Here is a 20,063-nt window from a genome sequence, read left to right as displayed (position 1 = left end):
ATTGTATTTTAATACAGTTTAACTACATTAAGTTAAGTTTTATTAAGCGTTCTTTTTTATCAACATTGTTTTTTTTTGTCGATGTATTAAAAGTAAATAAGCTATTTAAACATTTTTAAGTCATTTAATGATAACTAAAAATATCTAAAAGCTATACATAGAGACGGTTTTTACTTTATTAGATAACTAAACTAGATATCTAAACCTAGACAAATATATTAAATGTTTAAGGAAAAATACAAGTTTAGATTGAACTGTATTTGTAAATATTATGAAAACAATATTAATGCACACACTTTTCAAAAATTTATAGAAGTATACATATACTACATTTATATACTGTAGATAACCAAACTTGGATCGATTGTGTATGCTATTCCTTTAACAAAACAATTACAATTATTTAAACTTAATTATATTACACATATCAAAACAAAATTTTTTATTTAAAGTTGCCTTAATATTAAACTTAATTCTAGTAGAAATACTTGAAATTAGTTCAAAACAATTCTAGCAAGTGTGCAAACTATGTTTTTCAATCATTAGTATAAGCAATAATCTATTTAAATCTAGGTTTTTGTGGTTAATGTTTTTTAAACTTAAACAATGTTAAAAACGAACCGTTCTTTAAAAATTAGTATACAAGACTTTTCTTTTGTCAAGGTATATTTTTGTTTTTTACCAATATAAAATTTCCTAAAGTATAGAGTTCAAAAGGAATTGAAATCCAAAACACGCTTTCTTTTGTATAAAGTGGCTTCTTGTAGTACTTTTAGCTTTAATTAATACTTAGCTGTTTACTTCATAGTTAAAGAGACTTTGAAAAGCTAAAACCTCATTATACATTTTCGAATAAAAGAGCTCAACCGTAGTCAAACCAAAGCTTGTTTTAAAATAAGAAATTTAACACTATCTAGACTTTATATTTTACTTTTTAACTTTGTTTAGAAAAGCAACTTTAAACTTCAGTGTTGAAAGTGTTATATATTTTTTTTTACTTTATTGCTATTTTTTTTTAGTTTTATTTCTTCCGACTAATGAATTAATGAAAGCCTTTAAAAGTAGTAACTACTTTTTTATTGCTATATTAAACTCTTCAGTTTAATAAAACGGTCAACAAGTTTTGTTATAACAAAGAGTTTTAAAAGTTAAACTAAAATTTAGATATTAGTGTTAAAGTTAATAAAAATTACAAAAATGTAATAAATCTGTTTGTTAAGTTTTACTTCAAATACAGTCTAGTATATTACTACAATTAACATTAAGATCAAAATAAAATTTCAGTATAGCGCTTCACAAATGATACCTAAATACTTGTATTTTGAAACCATAATTAAAACGATATTATTTAAGTTAGTATATTTTTCTTAGGTTATCTAAAACAAGTTTTATTCAATAAACAAACTTCTTTGAGAAAATCAAAATGCATTAAGTAAGGTTTAAACTTTTATAAAATTATACTTTTTATTTGCTTCTATGTTAAATTTTTTAAATGAAGATTATAAAAATAGTAAAAATAAAATCTTAATACAATACTTTTTATTTTTAATTTACTCTTCATGAGTCACACTAAATTTGGTTTGTCATGTTGGGGCACATTAAAATATCAATGAAGTCAATGTAATTATTAATAAGGCTCGTAGATGCATTCATTATAAAATATATGAAATGGTTTCCAAAAACTTTAAAATCACAGAAATAATTTAAAAAGTTGAAAATTTGTTTAGTTATAGTTTAGGTGTTTTTATGTATAAAATATTATACGAATGTATTTTACCAATCAATTTCAAATATTGTTTTAAAAGTTTAGATAAAGTACATAACCATTTAACAAGGTTTAAAAAAAAAGTTACAAATTTGTAATAGACTTTTACATAAATCTTTAGGATGTTAGGTTAGTAAACTTAGAACTAAAATTGCTGATGACTTAAAAGATCAGGACCATCTTGAAAGGTTCCAGATGGTTTTCAGGAATATTTTACTGAAAAAAAAAATAAAGTAAAATAAGTTGAAATTGGGGCTTATTCCCACATATTTAAGAAGTATACAAACAGTTACAAAGTATGTTCATTGTATTCTTACAATATTGATTCAGTCTAGATGTTAAGTTTAGACCGTTGGTTTAGGAATCTACAAATGTTAAAGCGTTTTCGTTTAAAAATCGTTAAGTTATATTATAGTAAGCAACTACTTAGTCAAAATATCGGTATTGTATATTTTAAAGGTAAACTAGAACTAAGCCTGATAATCATAAGTGTCATTGTTGTTGTAATACCTAATTTTTTACAAGAATTTATTTTGTAGTTAAACAAAAATGCAAACCTTCTAAATCTAATCTACTTATCGATGTTCCTACTTAAACTTTTTTTTTTTTTTCTTACGATATACTTTTGATTAAATGTAAAAGAATAAAACAGCTATGATTATAAGAGTAGTTTATATAGACAATAATTTACTTTTTAATAAAGACTAGCCTGTGTTTTGTTGCAGTCAAAATAGATTTAACGATTAAAATATAGCATTCAAAACAATGCGCTTTGATGTGAAATTCACTATACACAATTACCAAATTTCTTCTAAAATTATCCTAAAATAGCAGTAAATTTAAATATTTTGACTATTATAACTTTAACTTTTTGCTTTGTCTAAATGTGTACCTTAGTTGTAGCATCCATGCTCTAATTTAAGCGATGCCACTTGATATTATCTATGAGTAAATCTATTCTCTTGATGTATTTTTCCGTTCACTGGTGGTTGTCCATTAAAAACGGAAAGTATTTGATTATTTTAGATGAACTGTTTCTATAACTGATGCTATGCGAATTTTAAAATAAAACTTGTATATATTTAAGTAATCTTTACTGATGAAGCTAAATTTCATACCTGATTTTCTTTAGTACATTTTTCTGCTTCGGGTCTATAGTTTTGAAATACTGATTGTATGTTTCTTAAGGTGCTTCAAGGTGGCCTATTTGTCTCTTTTTATACAAATTATAGTTAAGTGTGTAGCGCGTTATAGTGGAGTTTGTTGTTAAACTCTTCACTCATTATATTGTATAGTATAAATTATAAATTGCATACCATAGTTTTTTTATGATTTTAAAACCTAATATATTTTTTTACCATTTAATACGATTGATGAAGAACTACTAAATATTTTTCTTGAGAGAAAAGTTTCTTTAATATATAGTAACTTTCTAGTTAAATCCTTAAGGCAAGTTTGCAAGGTTAAAACTATATAAATTTTGTGGTCTTCCTAATATTACTGAAATCATTATGATCAAAATTAAGTCTCATTAACACTTTTCTGACATTCCATGAATCCAGTATGAGAGTTTGCCTTTTTTTTTCTATTTTTCTTATTAAAATGTTTATTAAAACAGTTTTGTAACAATTGTACAGTGTATCTAGATCGTCATTAAACATTTTTTTGTTTAGTTTGAAATAGTGTTTTTTTTTTGTTGTGACTGACTGTCGATTTCCAATAAAAACAAAACGCAGGTCTCAGTCTACCAAAAGTTTGTAGTCTGATGGTCGAATGGGCATGATCAAATTTTATATTAGCTTGAGTATGTATATTAGCAAATGTAAGTTCAGGTTTTGGCTCTGACAGGTTATAGACGATTTTTTCTTCGATAAAATATTCTTTACTAACAGCTTGGCAAAAATTGGTAGACTTTTGATAGAAATTAAAAAAGAAGTTCTTCAGACATGCAGTGTTGTTTAAAAAATAAATGCATATGTAAAAAATAAATTATCTTTGAACGAATTAAGTCGAGTTTTTTAAATATATTCCTTTTGCATTTTGAAAGTTGTTTACATCTACCCATTATGAACTATCAAACGCTTTTCAAAAACTTTTAAAGAAAGCATGATTTTTTAATTTTTTTAATAACAAAATAAAATTTGAAAAAATTGAAAATTTAAAACTATGTTTTTATTTTCTATACAAGTTCAATGTTAAATTAGTAAACTTTTATATATGTTTATAAAATAAGTAAAGTAAATTTAATTAAAATGAATTAGAGTTCGATGATTTTTATATAGATTTTAAACTAAAAATTTTTTATTCAGTTTCATTGTATAAAACTAAATAGTTTTGAAAAATGAGTTTTTCACCGTGGAACTGTATTGAGTACGAATCAAGTTCTAGAATTTTTTCTCCAATAATTTTAGAAAGAAGAAAAATAATTCAAAAACAAAAAAAAGCAAGAAAAAAAGGTAAAAACTTGAATTACACAAATTAAGTACTAATTTATAAGAAGTATTTGTAGAAAAAATTTTTATGCTCAGATTTGAATAGAATTACACATGTTAAAGAGTATGTGTACACATTTAGAAATCAAGTTTCAGCAAAAGACTATATAAACGATTATCGTGGTCAGCGTGTAGAGTTTTTCAAAAAACATATCAAGAGCGTAAAAGAAAACTTCAAATGCTTTTATAACCAAAATGATGTTGAAAGTCTATACCGAAAGTATTTATTTAAGACTCAAATGAATAATTTGATTTTTACATAGACTTTTTTTCAGTTTAAAAAAGGAAAAGTATAAAATTAAACCAAACGTTGTTTATCACGACAATAAATCTACAAAAAGCTATAGCATAAGTTCTCAAAAATTAAAAAAACGCTGCGTCTTTCCTAAAATTATTGTGTCTGATCAAAAAGATCCAATGAAACCTACTTTTCTTCCCAGAGGTAAGCGTCAGTTTTATCGTTTTAGTACGTATTTTTCAATTTTTTCAAAAGTAGTTTCTGTTAAAAATATAAGAAGATTTATACAAAAATTTATTTATTTAATTTGATTTTAGGAAAAGATTTTGTTGTATATAAATACCATTTACAACTTAAAATCACTATGTTCTTCATTTTAATAAATTTTCATACATAAAGCTTTTTGATTTTTATATCCAATTTTTTGTCAAGAGTTAAATGAGATAAAAATATACTTGAGATGTTTAGTTTTAAAGTTAAAATGATTAATTATTTATTAATGAAGTATAAAGCAAATGTAAGTATAGATAAAATAAATTAGTCAATAAAAACTTTTTAGTAATCTTTTAAAAACTTTTAAATTTTTATTTGTAAAGTTGACAAAAGTAATGGGTGTAGTTTCGTTAAAATAACATGATTATTTTAAACAAATTGTATAAAATAGTTATGAGAAAACAAGGTTTGAGGAAATAGATTATAATATTAACTGTAAAAATACAAGTTCATGTATGTTAGCTGCATGAATAGTAAAAGAAAACAAAGTTGCTTATCACTGTGGGAACTGTATAAATATAAAAGGATATTAAAACTTATCCACGAGGAGCCCAACCAGGTAAGTTGTATGGAATGGTCTAAACTCACAAAACAATTATCAAATTAGACCGGTGTTATCTGCTATTAACACGCCAGAATATAGCTTGTCTAAATGACCTGAATTTAAACCGAAATGAAAACTTGTCTCAATGGCAAGTTTAGTTTTTTATCTTCAGTTGACAACTAAATGTTTGTCAGCAGAATATCTACACAAGACATAGAACATACAAACACCTTTACTAGTTTAGGTATCAAATTCTCTAAACACAAGTTCCATTTAATTAATTTATTGAAGATACTATAACAACTATTATCGATAAAAATACCAAGTCAATTTAATAGCAGCAAAATAAGAAAATAAATATTCTAAGGAAAATCTTAGATCTCTGCTCACAAACTTATTTCCTCTATAATCAAAAAGTTTCTAAAGAAGTAGACGACATTGCAATGAGTCGTCCACTTGCGCCATTATTAGCAAGTTTTTTTTGTTGCATCAAAAAAACGGGTCACTTTTGCACGGTGTCATAACGCGTCACTTTTCTACGAGTAGTCACTTTTTCACGAGTTGTCACTTTTACACGAAGACAATTTTTAACGAAGCATCGCTTTTTCAGAGCGTCATTTTTTGCACGAGCGTCACTTTTGTACGAGATTAGGATCAGGGTTAATGCTTGGGTCAGAGTTAGAGTAAGGTTTAAGGTCAGGGTTAGAGTAAGGGTTAGGAATAAGGTTAGGGATAAACTCGAGTTTGAGTTAGGTCAGTGTTAGGGTTAGGGTTAGTATTATGGTTAGGTTAGGGTCAGGACGAATACGTGCAATGTTACTGCTCGTGCTAAAGTGACGATTCTTGCAAAAGTTACTCCAGTGCAAAAGTAATCATTCGTGCAGAAGTGACTCCATGCTAAAGTGACGACTTGTGCAAAAGTGTCTACGTGCAAAAGTGACACTTGCGCAAAATTCACCCGTCGTGCAATTACTTTAAAAAACTCTCCTAATATTGTTTAAATATTTTAAATAAGAAAATTAAACTAGTTTCAAACAAACTACACACAAATGATTATAGAAAGCCAATAGTTACCGAACTGCTAATGCAATACACAAGTGTCATGACCTTGTAAAAAGCATGGAAATTACTTTTATGTAACTAGAGCACTAACTTATGTAAGAGCTTAATCCATTTTAAAGAAGAACTTTTTGAAGTTAATAAATACTATTGAATAATCAATATTCGGAACAACTTATACGAACTATAATAAATAATTTCATTAAACCCACAAAATCAATAGTTTAACTTTAAAACAAGAGCAAAAAACAAATACTGGTAAAAACTCTGAAGTTGATCGATTCTGTTACTTATAAAATTGTATGTTAAGATTTCAAGTAATGTTTAACGAACAAAAAAATGATCTTAGTATGATTAATTCGAATACAACACAGTTATTATTTTAACCTATTGAAACTAAAATTAACAAGAATAAAGCGTATTTTATTTAAAACAAGTAGACATTAGGTAACTTTTTGTTTAATAAGATTAAAATTTGTCATAAAACTGTAAGATACGCATTTAACGTAAGGTATGCATTTTTTACTGAGTTTTAAAGCATTGATAAATGTATGTAAGACTAAATCAAAACTTTGATATAGTAATAAACTGTTACTATTTGTTTTTAGATCAGAAATTTAACGAACAAAGTATATTTTGATGTAAGAACTTTGTGAAGAGCAATTACAAATGTATAACTACTTTATAAAATAATAAGATAGTTATATTTTTGATCGAAACAATAAACTATTTATTTTGTTATAATTGTTTTAGTTTCTGACCGCTAAATCTATACTACGGTTTTTAATAATTAATTTTCATGAAAACTTGTTTAATAAAAAACTGTGTTTAGCTGTTTTATTTTAAAGTTAGTTCAAAAAGGTAATAATGATCAATACAAAAAACTTCTGATGTATAACAAAACATATAATGCTTGTTCATACTTCTGTATATTATAATTTAATAAAACATTTAGTTGCTATCTGAGTAAGTTAATTTTTGATAGTTAAAATCATACACTAATGTTATAAGAGGTAAAATAAATATATGTTTTTGTATTTTACTTATGTTAAATTTTTTCAGTGTTGATAGTTTGGTAAAAAAATAAAGCACTAGCTCACTTGTTTATCTTATTTTAGGTGTTTGTTTCTAAAAAAAGATATTTTTACTAAAAGACAAACGCTTTTTCATTTAAAATATATTTTCACCTTACTACACATTACAACATTACAGTATGTATACAACACATGTATACACCTACTTTAGCTTCTATTCTTTCATTACAGTATTTATTTTTTTACAGAACCCAGTTGAAGTGTGTTGATTCGTTAACACACAGAAACATATGTTGGTACAATAAAGGAAGATTACTGTATAATTCATTTTTTATTTATTTAATTTTACGTTATTGTTACTGAATTTTTAAAAAAATGTACATTTTTTGAAATAAAAAACTACTGACAACAAAAAAAAAATTAAATCATAATGTTTAATCTAGATAAGTCTTTATCGAAGATTTCTGTAATTAATAAAAATAACTCGATTTTTGAGACGCTCATCGCAAAATGTATTTGTAACAAGTATTGATATTTAAGAAGACAATAAAACCTAAAGCAGCTAAGTAAAAAGAACTAGAAGTAAAGAAGAGTTCATTACTTAGAGTTAAACATATTTAAATTTTATACATTTACAAGTGTTTTAAATATATATAACTAAAGTATTTTTTCGAAAAAAGTTTTTTTTTTCAGAATTAATAGATGCTTATGAACATAAAAATTTAAAAAAAAGTATCTATTAATTGTACATAGTTACTTTTATTTTTTATTTGTACAAAGTTAGTAAGTCTACAAACAACAATATTGTTTCAAAGGTATACTACTAAAATTCCTCATAAGTTTTTTTAAATTTTGTTTCATTATGTCGAGAAATAGATAGTCCAAACTCCAAACTTTTTAAAAATAAACTTCACTCAAAGAAATTTCAACTCCTTTTGTTTAACGTTTATCATTACAGATGAGAAAAATCTATATGATGATTTTTGAAAGATATAAGTTGTGACCAGAGATGCTAAATCGCAGAGCACAAAATCCCCGCAGTAGAATAAAAAATAAAAAGCATGGCAATAGAATTAAAATTTCTTATGAAAGCAAAAGCTGTATTTTACAAGTTGAGAACATAAAAGTTTCATATATTCAATTACACCAACCAACATATTTAAAACCATATTCTTTTTATAAGTATGAATGCCTTAAATGTAAGTTTATGTTTTTTATTTTCATAAGGTTAATTTTATTCACTTTATTGTTAATTTAATCATAACTACCTATTAACCTTGTAGTAGTAGGTAATGTTTGGTTAGAAAAATTAAAGAAAAGTATCTTCCACTTATTTAAATGTTTAATAAACTAAAAACATTGTAGCTTTGGAACTAATCGATGTTAAATTAATTTATTATTAGATTTTTTTTTCCAAAAATTAGATGCAATAGACAAATTATTTTTTCTTATATCCTACTTTTATCAAATTATTTGAATTTTTAAACTTAAAAATAAAGTTTGATTATTATAATTTTTTAAGATTCATTATAAATTATTTTATTAAGACATAGATTTCACTTAAAAGTAATTTGAATATAATTTATAATTTTTGTTTACAAACTTGAAACTACTATTTGCTTAGATTAAATCTATTTAAAATTTTTAATGTGACAAATTTATTGAGTCTTTTTTTATTATAATTAGGTAGTTTATCTAAAAAAAATATTATACTTGAAAGTTTTAGTGTACAACTCAAGGTTTTTAAAACTAGTTTTGTAAATTAAGCAGAGTTGAAACAAGGTCAGGAAAAGTCAAAAAACTCAGGAAAAGCAGAAAAAAAAGATAAATAACAAGAATAGTAAGGTTTTTTTTTTAAACAGTCAGGAAGTTTGACTAAATATTAAAAAATACCAGATTTTGTCAGTTTAAATTCACTGAATTCCTTATATTCAAAAACAAGTCTTTGAATGGTAAAAAATTAATTTAAATTCTTCAAAGTGTGATTAAAATTGAAAAAATTTCCAAGAATTTTACAAAATTACTTAATGCCTTCATGTGGTAAAATTAAATGAATATCCTTTATAAAACTGCAAAATGTTTCTATTAAAATTTTTTTAAACTATCCTACTAGAACAAACAGTTTTTGTAAGCAGTTTGATAATCTGTAGCATTTTTTAGTAAAACAATGATAATACACATAAGTTTGTTTATCTAGCATATGTTAGAATTGAATTGTTTTTTGTTTAAGTAAATAAATAATTTCATTCTAATTAAACACTAGGTTTAGTGTTTTGGGTAATAAGTTTATGTTTATAATATACCTCATTATAATTTTTTCAAAATTGTTTAAATTTTTAAAATAAATTATAAAAGAGGTGAACTTCATGGTTAAGTTTAATTATTTATAGTTTATTGTAGAATAGTTGTTTTTTAATATTTTTTACATAAATAAGGGTAAAATATTTACCACTAATTTTATAAATATTGATAAACTGAAATATAAAATTGAAGGCTTTATTAATTCCAAGTGTTTGAATATGTATTATATTATTTGTTTAAATTGGTAATTTGATTTAGAAAAGTCAGGAAAAATGTAATAAAAAGTCAGGAAATTGTTTAAAGAGTGGATAATAACTATAGGGTTGCTATTTTACCTAGAAATTAAAAGTTCTGTACTTTGACAATTAAGGCAATTAAAACCTTAGCAAAGCTGAAATTAGATATAATTTAAAAAAAACCTACATTTTTTAACAATAAACCTAAAAAACCTGAAATTCTTAACAAGTTTACATAGTTCGGTAATAAAATTTAACTTGATTCAAAAATATTTCATATAAATAAGTTTTTTTTTTATCAACAAAAAAAACTTTTTTTCATAAAACGCATTTCAATAAACTTAAGTATTTTTCAATGGCTTATGCTATCAGGGTTGCCACTTTACCTGGAAATCTGTTTTTACCTGGAAACCTGATACTTAACAACTAAGGCAAAAAAAACCTGGAATTTGAGAAATTTTTAACCAAAGACTTAGAAAAACATTCAGTTTTTAACAATTTCAGCATGTTAAGTAGTACAATTTTAACTTGACACAAAAAAACTATCATATAAATAAGTTTTCAATTAAAATTTTTTAGTTATAATACACATTTTAATTAACTTTATAGTACATATACAATGTTTTTTTATTATTTAACACAGTTTTTTATATTAGACATAACTTTAAACTGAAAATAAACCAAAATACATGTAATTTTAAAAGCCTTGTAGAGATTTGAAAAACCAGGAAAAATTTATAAACATGAGTGGCAACCTTGTACTATTCCAAACAGTTTATTACAATAAATTTAACTTTAAACTAAAGCTAGACTCTAAAATGTGTATTTTTGAAGATTTTTTGAAATCATGTAAAAAATTTAAATAAAAATCAGGTGGCTATTCTCAGGGTTGCCACATAGTCAGGAAAATTCAGGAAATCAGGAAAAACTAAGAAAAATGACAAAAGTCAGGAAAATTCAGGTCAAAATGGGGGGTTTTTGAAAAAATTCAGGAAAAATTCAGGAAAAAAATTTATAAAAACCTCAGATATTGTCAGTTCAAATTTATTTATTTCCTTTTATTTCAAAGCCTTCGATTAGTGAAAAATTAATTAAAAATTCTTTAAAGTCAGACTAAAATTGCAAAATGTTCCTTAAATTTACAAAATTACTTAATTTTCAATGCCTTTTTTAGTAAAATTATAGTAAAAAGTCAGAAAAATCTTGAAAAAAGTCAGGAAAACTTTAGTAAAATGTCAGGAAAAAGTCAGGAAAAGTCAGGAAAAATTTCTCAGCTTGACTTGTGGCAACCATGCTATTCTGTAGTAGTTAAGGTAAGTCTCTAATGGTTTTTTTTTTCTTGGATTTACAAATAGTTATTAAGTTACACACTAAACACATTACTTTAGCAGTTACATTTTCGTAGGTAACAACCGTTGAAATTATTTTAGATGAAATTCCAGACCAAGAAGATTTACCAACTTTAGATTTTCCACCACCTAAAAAGATGAGGTACCAGAAATCTTGGGAATCTGTTTATGAGTTAAAAGGTTTTTTTATCTCTAACAGGTTGTAGTATTTAAGAATACACATTTGAGTACTTCAATTTTGAATTCAACAACAATTTTTTTTTAATACTGAGCTTTTTTATTAAATATTATAAAGGAAAGTTCTCATATTTTTATTGAATTAAATTAATTTTTCCATTGTAATTTTTGAAAAAAAAATAATTTTTAAATAGTTTTTAAAGTATTTTTTGTAGTTTTATTTCAATAATACACAAAAAATTTTATCATCTAAAGTCAAAAATTCCAATTCACTTTTTACCTAAAAATTAACATTTTGTTTTAATAATTTAATAATTAACAATACTTTAGCATGATATTTTTTTTACTTTAGTACTAACCTTTGACTACTTTATTTAAATAAATATACTTAAAATACATTTTATAATAACAACACACAAATTAAACTGTTAATTTTATTATAAAATTAAAACCAAAATTTGTTAGTATAAAACAAAGTTCGCTTCATAGACAAAAATTGAATTTCTAATTTTATTATTTAAGTAAAATGGTTCATAGAGGCCATAAGGCGGTGAGATGGGCAAATTATTTATTTACAACAATTTTTTGGTTTTACACCTTACAAATTATCATGATTTTTGTTTGTTAAACAAAAAAAAAATTTTTAATTTTTGTCATAAAATACATTTATTTGAATATTAAAAACATTTTTCTGACAAATGGTTTGTGGTAATATCAAGATTTCTTTATAAAATTTTTTAGTATATTGCTTTCAATTACAAAAAGAAAATTTTTATTTACTATTTTATAAATGCTAAGAAGATTAGCTTTGACTGATTTAATTACTAGACAGATCTACTTAGTTTTTTTATTTCAAAAAAGAATTATTTCACTGCATTGATTAAATTTATATATAAATTTTTGATTAAAGTTGTGATATAAATAACAATTTTATTATAAGCAAATTTATTATCCCATTTGTAAGCTTAGATTTATAAGATAGATTTAACTAAAGCTTTTATTAATTGAGAATAAATAAATTAAAAAAAAATTGTTATTTATTGATCTTGTAGTGAAACAAAACTTTAAAAAGCACGTTTTAAAAGTAAATACATACTTAATTAGCTCAAGTTGAACTGTGATGCTTACATCAGGCTAGCCACTTTACCTGGAAGCCTATAATTTGTGAAATTAACCCAAAAAAAAAACCAGGAATGTTTGTATTTTTGAAAAAAAATCGGAAAAACTTCAAATTAAAAAAAAACCTGGAAATTTTAACATTTTAAGCATTGTCAGTAGTTAAATTTTCGATTTGACACAAAAATTTATAATATAAATAATATTTTTTTTCTTCATCTAAAAATTTTTTATCTACCAACACATTTATTGTAAGTTTAAAGTATCTTTTTAATGTTGTCATACTGTTTAACACAGTATCTTACTTTGAACCTAATTTTCGACCAAATAAAGATTAAAATTGTGAACTTTTAAAATTCTGTAAGAATTTTGGAATACTTTGAAAAAAATTTGAAAATACAAGGCAACACTATTACATCTATTAAACTGTTTAGTTTATTGTGAAACGTTTTTGTTAAATCATTGAAATCTCAATTGTTCACTTATTAATAAAATAAATATTAGATACACAACTTATTTATAAACAAATATAAATAGTGTTTAATGTTTTATTAGTTATATCTGTTATGTCAACTATGTGTAATGCTGTTTTACTTATTAGATTGGATTGCTCCAACAAATTGTGAAACTAAAGCTTTTTGCAAGTGGTGCAATGTAGAACTACAAGCAAAAAAGAGCAACTTAAAAGTTCATTCTTATTCTGACCGACATAAACGCGCATCTCCAGTCACAAATAACCACAACTCAATAAATCAGTTTAGGATGGAAAAATCTTTTAAACAGCAATTCAACAATTTCCTTAAAGAAAACGTACGCCAGACAGAAGTCCGGTTAGCATTGCAACAAGCTCTTCACGGGAACTTGCTAGCAGGCGAACACCAGATAGATGTCATGAAGACACTTGGGACAGCTCACGAATCAGCAACGCTTAAAAGGAGGAAAGCAAAAATGATTCTGTGCAATACTCTCGCACCAATTTGCAGAAGACTAATCATAACTGATTTTATGGTGAAGCATTGTTCTTTCTATCTGGATGAGAGTACAGATACTGCTGGACAAAGTTTTCTAGGTAAGAAAATAACTTTTAAGCTTTGTTAATTTAATTAAGTTTAAATTTGTTATTTATTTACATACATTCTGTTGAATATAAAAATATTTTAATACTAAAAGCTTATTAAATTTAAATTTCAAACATGAAATAAGCTTTAAACACATTGTTTTTTGTTTTATTTTTTTAATATAGATTAATTCTTGTAACACGTTAGCTGTAAAAGAAAATATTTTGTTATGCAATGAGTTGGATATTTTTAGATTACTCAGATGTAAGTAGGTTTAATGACAGTTAAAGGAAAAAGTTTTTATTTTACAGAATTTTTACAGGTTAATAAATTAAAATTTACATAAAATTAAAGTTAGAATTACTATGATTTTTTTTAATAATTATACAGTAAACTCGTTCTAGTAAACTAAGTCAGTTTCATTTCTAACATATATTTGATTTTTGTGTTGACTTTTATTTAATAGTTTAAGAAATATGTCAAAATATTGTTGATTTTATTTTTCTAATAAGGAGAATGATTTAATTATTATAATATTTATTAAACAGCAAAAAATTTTAATTAATAAAGAAAATAATGAATAAATTAGCAATTTGTTGCTTTAACGAGCAGGGTTGCCACTTCACCTAGAAACCAGGAAAAACATGGAGTTAAAATTTTAGGCATAAAAATACCTGGAATTTTGTACATAAATCTTTAAAAGACGTTGAAAAACCTGATATTTTCAATAATTTTTACTTGTATAGTAATAAAATTTGGATTTGAATAGAAAATTATACCCTATTTTTCAAAGTTTTTTGTCATCATCAATTTTTTTTTATTAATGAACCATTTATAAAGCAGCTTTAGTGTACCTTTTCCATGTTTTTATACTCTTTAATACAGTTTTAACATTAAACTTAACTATTAACTTTAAACAGACCTTAATATGTGTAATTTTAAAAACTTGGAAGAAATTTAGAAAACCTGGAAAAAATTTTAAAAATACCGAGTGGTTAACCGGAAGCAGTATATGTTCAAATAATTATAACAGTTTTCCTTTTATATACAGCGGTTGTAATTACAATTAAAGCTATACTTTCTTAAACTTTTGTTCTACTACCTTCAGTTGTTTAACTAGAACAAAGTGGTAGTCCTTTAATTTCACAGATTTTATGTACTTAAAAGTTCGACTATATTTGGTATTTTTTAACTTTCTTAGTTATCTATTTAAAAAAGCATAAGTAGTAGTTACCAACAGATAATTTTAAAACATTTATATTTTTTTTCATTCCAAAGTATACAGATTATAAGTTCTTTTCATTCAAAATTTTACAGTTATTAAACTTATAACAAAAAAAATTAGAAAGCTTTATGTTTGAATCACAGGTGTTAGTATTTGTTATCTAAGCAAAATGAAGAAAACTTCAGTATCTACATTTTTACACCTCGAAGACCTTGGAAGAGACAAATCAGCGTTATCTATTGCTAACGCATTCAAAAGAGTCTTAAAGATGTATAATGTTCAGTTAAAAAATGTAGTTTCAATATGTAAGTATATATGAACTGTTACTGTTTTTTTCATTTTTGTATTCTAGTTATGTATTTATTAAATATGTACTACTAACGTGTTTTTAATTTTAAATTTAGATATTAATAGTAAGTTAATTTTTGTTTATTTCAGCTATTCTCTGTGTATTCTTGCTAACTTTTATAAACTAGTTTTAATATCTTACAATGATCTATCTTTATTAATAGACTTAATTTGATTTTATTCAATTGTTTAAGAAAAGTATAAATTTAAGCACAAACTGGTCTTATAATTTAAGAAAAATATTTTTTTTTTTTTTAACTTAGTTAATATATTTTTAGGTACAGACGGAGCTGCTTCCATGACAGGAGTTAAGAATGGAGTAGGACAAATTCTGAAAAAAGATAATCCCAGGCTTATAACAATATCCTGTACAAATCATGCTTTGCAAAATGCATGTTTAAATGCAACCAAAGCTACAATACCTAATGAAGTAAGTATTAAAACTATTTTATATAAATTATTAATTCAATTGTTGAATGAGAATTTTAGTAAGCTGCATTTATTCAAGTTACAAAGTTGTTTTTTTATATTTATTTATGATATTTTATTATATTTTAATATGTTGTATTAAAAAAAACCATTGTTGTTGAATAAAAGTGTGTATACTTTTAAATTAAATAAGGTTGAGGAGCTTATTAAGAAAACGTTCAACTACTTCAAGTTATCTAACACAAGAAGAAGTGACTTTGAAAATTTAGGTGTGTGTATGACGGGTGAAATTCCGTTAAAATTTAAAGCCTTAAGCAAAACTAGATGGATATCACACTTTCCATGCATTGAAAGAATTTTATTGAATTGGGAAGTACTCAAAGCTTTTTTTAATGAAGTAGGTATTAAACTATTACTATAAACTTCAAGACGCTTTAATAATTAGAAAAACTATTAGTATAAAACTTAAAACAATCCTGTTTTAAATTATTTAGCATTTTTACAATTCTATTTTTACAAATATCTATGAATTTAAAATTCAATCTGCCCTGAAACTTAGTAATCATATGTTTACTAAGGTAACATTTTATTAAATCAAATATATAATCAGAAGATATATAATAAAGGTTTAAAAGCACAAATTAATTAACATAGATTTAATAAAAACATATATCTTTTTAAACAAAACTTTCTTTGTTAATGAGCCTTGTTTTATAAGTATTAGTGTTTATTAACTATAATGATGTTTGTTATCGAAATTTTTATTCTTACCTATAACATTTGTTTGTATATTAGCCAGAAAGAAGAAGAAACGATTTACATGCTGAAAGTATTCGAAAAATGCTAAATAGCAATAGATTAAATTTTGCTTTTAAATTTATGGGCAAAATTTTAGAGAAAGTTAGTTTCTAAGACATATTATCTGCTTAATAATGAATTAACACCCTAAGCACTATAACATAACTAATTTCAATCATTCTAATTTGATTTTAAATGTTTATTTTTAATTACTTATTTTGTAGTCATGCCAAGTTTAGCTGTAAGTATTAAATGTAAAGCAAGACTAAATTTTTACAGTGTAATAATTAATTATTTTTATTCATCAGGTAAATTCTGTTAATATTCTTCTACAAAAAAGTAAAGTAGAACCTTTTAAGTTTGGATTAGCAATAACAAAACTTATACAGCATCTAAAAGACCTCATTTACCAACCAAATTCAAGTAAGCTTAATTTAGATCACAAGGCAGCTAAGAATAATTTTTAATTTTAGGCTATTAATAATAAAGTTTCGTTTGATTTTATATCTACAACATTTTGGCGTAAATAAACATTATTTTTTAATTAGTAACGCAAACAAACGTACAATAACGTTCTTATAACAAAACATTACTAACATTTTGTTAAAGGTTTAGTAGATTCAAATTTAGATTGGATTTTATACAGAGTAAACGATATAAGTAATTATTATCAATATTTTATTTTTTTATTAAATTAATTGTTAAATTATTATTTTACTATATAAATTAAGTTGTAATTACTAAAATTTACATTTTTTTTGTAGCTAACCTTTTGGAAGAACCTATCTTTCATGTAGAAGTAAACGAAGTTTATGCAAATTTATCCATTAGTAAGAAGGCAGAGGTTAAACTAATTAAAATTCACGTTGTTTAGTCAATTGGGTTTATTAACAACTAAACTTAATTGAACTTTTTTAAATAGGATTTGTTTAATGAGAATAATTTCTGAAATTGTTTTTACTTTACTTGAAAAAATTTTAAGTCAAAATACAAGTTATTATAATAACTGTGTTTTTTTTTTACATAATCGTTTTTTTTTTTTTCAGTAAATTCTCATACTTTACTTAAGTAATTTACTTAATGTTGTGTATTACACGTGAAAAAATTTCTGTTAATGACACGCTACGGTTCTAATCTGTAACTAATTTTCCTATAATTCCAACATTTTTATAATTAATTGTTTTAATACAGGTAAAAAATATTTTTCAAAGTTTTGTTGTAGTGTTTATAATTGAATTGGAAAAAAGAATGCTGCAAAATCTTGAATTTATGGCTCAGTATGAAGTTGTAAACGATGTTAGTTGGTATTAAATATATCTTAAAAAAATAAAATAACTTATTTAAATATCATTAAAACTTATAATTTTTTAAAGGCCTTAAATAGACGGATGCCGGATATTGAGAAGTTTTTAGAACATCCAAAAATTAAAAAATTGTTTGAAGGAAACCACAGAGATACTATCTCACTTCAATACAAAAGTTTGCATGGACGTCATCAAACAAGTATCGGTTAGCTAAAGGAAAATAACAATAGTAACCTACTACTTAAATATAAATTAAAATTTTCATTGTTAATGTTAAACAAGTTTTGTAATTTAGTAAACATTGTAAATCTACCGAAAACTAAGTTCTGATAAAATAAAAACATGATTTATTATTGTAAGAGTACACTTACAATTGATTATGTACATAAAAAGTTATCAGTTTATTCTTAACAGATAAATCAACAAACGTTAACTTTTGGAGCAGTGTTCGCGTTGAATACCAAGAACTTAAGGAGTTAATGATGAAACTACAAACGATACCTTTTAGTAACGCGCAAATCGAGCGAGACTTTTCCTTGATGAATATCTCGAAAAACAATAGACAATCTAATATGGGCCATATTTTGTTAAACTCCTTAATGATTATTAGGTAAGTAAAAATTTAATGTATTTGGATTTATGTCTTTTTATTTTAACCTATTTATTTCATAGAAATGAAATTTTAATGTGTAATTTAAACTGTAAAGTTTTTAATCATTATTTAGATTATTTAAGTTTAGTTAAAGTTGGGTATGCAACTCGATGACCGAGAGGTCTTTTTGTGTACCCGGATCCTTGAAACAAGAAATTTTTGAATTTTGTTTTGTTATTATTCAACAAACCTTATCATTTTGATTTTTACTTTTAAAAATTATATTTTATTATAGGAGACATAAAGGCCCTATTAATAACTTGTTTTTTTTAATGTAATCCAATTAAATTAATATTTTGTATTACAACGATTTGTTTTATATAATTTTTTTTCTTTTATTTTAAATATAAGGGAAGAATAAATGCATAATAAGAATTGAAACATTTTTTTGCTAAATTTATCGGTATATTATCAGTAAAATTCAATAATATATATCACTAGTAAAAGTTACTAGAACTTTTTTAACAAATTTTAGTTTAGGTAGTTTTTTAAATTTTTTATTCTAATTAAAACTATTTGTACAAGGTTAAAAAGCTTGGCGTTTGCTTATTATTTAAATATTTTATAGGTTGTTGTCTTTTTAGATAAAGTAAAGTATAGTGTTAATCTGTTTGTTGAATATTTTTATCATAAATATAATATTGGTAAAGTAAAAAATTATAACTCAATGTATGGTTTATAAATTACTCTTTTTCATTCAAAGGTTCAATTCAAACATTAGTAATAAAAAATTCCTACAATTACTTTTTACATTCTTAAGCCAATTATTACCCAAAATTATAATAAATTCTATTTTTCTCAGATCAACCTGCAAAAGAATGGAGTTATGCTGTGACAAATTTCCACTTTCAGATACATTGATAGAAGAAGTTGGTAAGTCTAGTTTGTACAAACCAAGAAGCCAAGATGTCAATGAAATCTTGACAAACGAAGAGTACAGCAAATTTAAACCTTCAAATTTGACAATGTTTGCAGCAAACAATGTAATATAAAATTTCAACAAAATTTTTGCGTGTTAAAAAGCAGTTAATTTAAAAAAAAATGCTTTTCATTTAAAGTCAATTCACTATTTTAAAAACACTTTTACTTGAGTGACTGTTAAAGCATTCTACTGTTTAAATTTGTTGTGACTGTATTTTATTCAAAAATTTCAAATTTGTTTATTTACAAAGTTTTGTACATTAATTGCTAAAATTTCTTAGACTATTTGTACTTTTTTACATATTTTGTAGTAACAATAATAAGTTCAATAATAATCCAACCGTTAATCGCGCTAATTTTTTATCATATGAGTATTGTGCTAAATTTCTTTTGCCTAACAAACTTTAAAATTTCTCATTTTCTTAGTTTTTATTAAGTGTTTTTTAATACTTAAAATTGTTATTTTAAATTTCCGTATTAACTTTTGTATTTTTTAAAATTTTTATATAAAATTTTAGGTTTTTAAACAAAACATTTTTACTTCAATTCAGCTTTTTTTTTAAACAATTTTCTTTATTTACCAATATAGATTTTTTTTTAATTGCCATAACTGCTAGTTATTGCAATACAAATTAGTTTAAGTCATAGTGCTGTAAACTGCCCTTATGTTATGCACTTGTTCTTTTATTAATAAACATATAAAATTAATCCAAGCTCTTTATATATATATCAAAAAAGTATGTA

The 20,063-nt window shown here is 24.0% G+C and overlaps 1 protein-coding gene across 2 annotated transcripts; it reads left to right on the top strand.

The window, feature by feature from the left end:
* Positions 1-10,086: 10,086 nt before the first annotated feature.
* On the top strand, positions 10,087-19,418 carry LOC145837889 (uncharacterized). Of its 2 annotated transcripts, XM_082945374.1 has the most exons (11): positions 10,087-11,255; positions 11,348-11,471; positions 13,186-13,653; positions 15,494-15,645; positions 15,838-16,041; positions 16,751-16,865; positions 17,207-17,286; positions 17,634-17,738; positions 17,816-17,951; positions 18,161-18,356; positions 19,201-19,418. In XM_082945374.1, the coding sequence occupies exons 1-11, from the start codon at positions 11,175-11,177 to the stop codon at positions 19,388-19,390; spliced, it is 1,851 nt and encodes a 616-aa protein (XP_082801500.1). In that variant the 5' UTR covers positions 10,087-11,174; the 3' UTR covers positions 19,391-19,418. The 2 variants fall into 2 exon arrangements, with proteins under 2 accessions (XP_082801500.1, XP_082801501.1); XM_082945375.1 differs by lacking the exon at positions 17,634-17,738.
* Positions 19,419-20,063: the final 645 nt, after the last annotated feature.

This window comes from Thalia democratica, chromosome 6, assembly GCF_965202585.1.
Source record: "Thalia democratica chromosome 6, ktThaDemo2.hap1.1, whole genome shotgun sequence".
NCBI lineage: Eukaryota > Metazoa > Chordata > Thaliacea > Salpida > Salpidae > Thalia > Thalia democratica.
The sequence above is the reverse complement of the archived record's forward strand: the minus strand, read 5'-3'. Positions and strand labels throughout refer to the sequence as shown.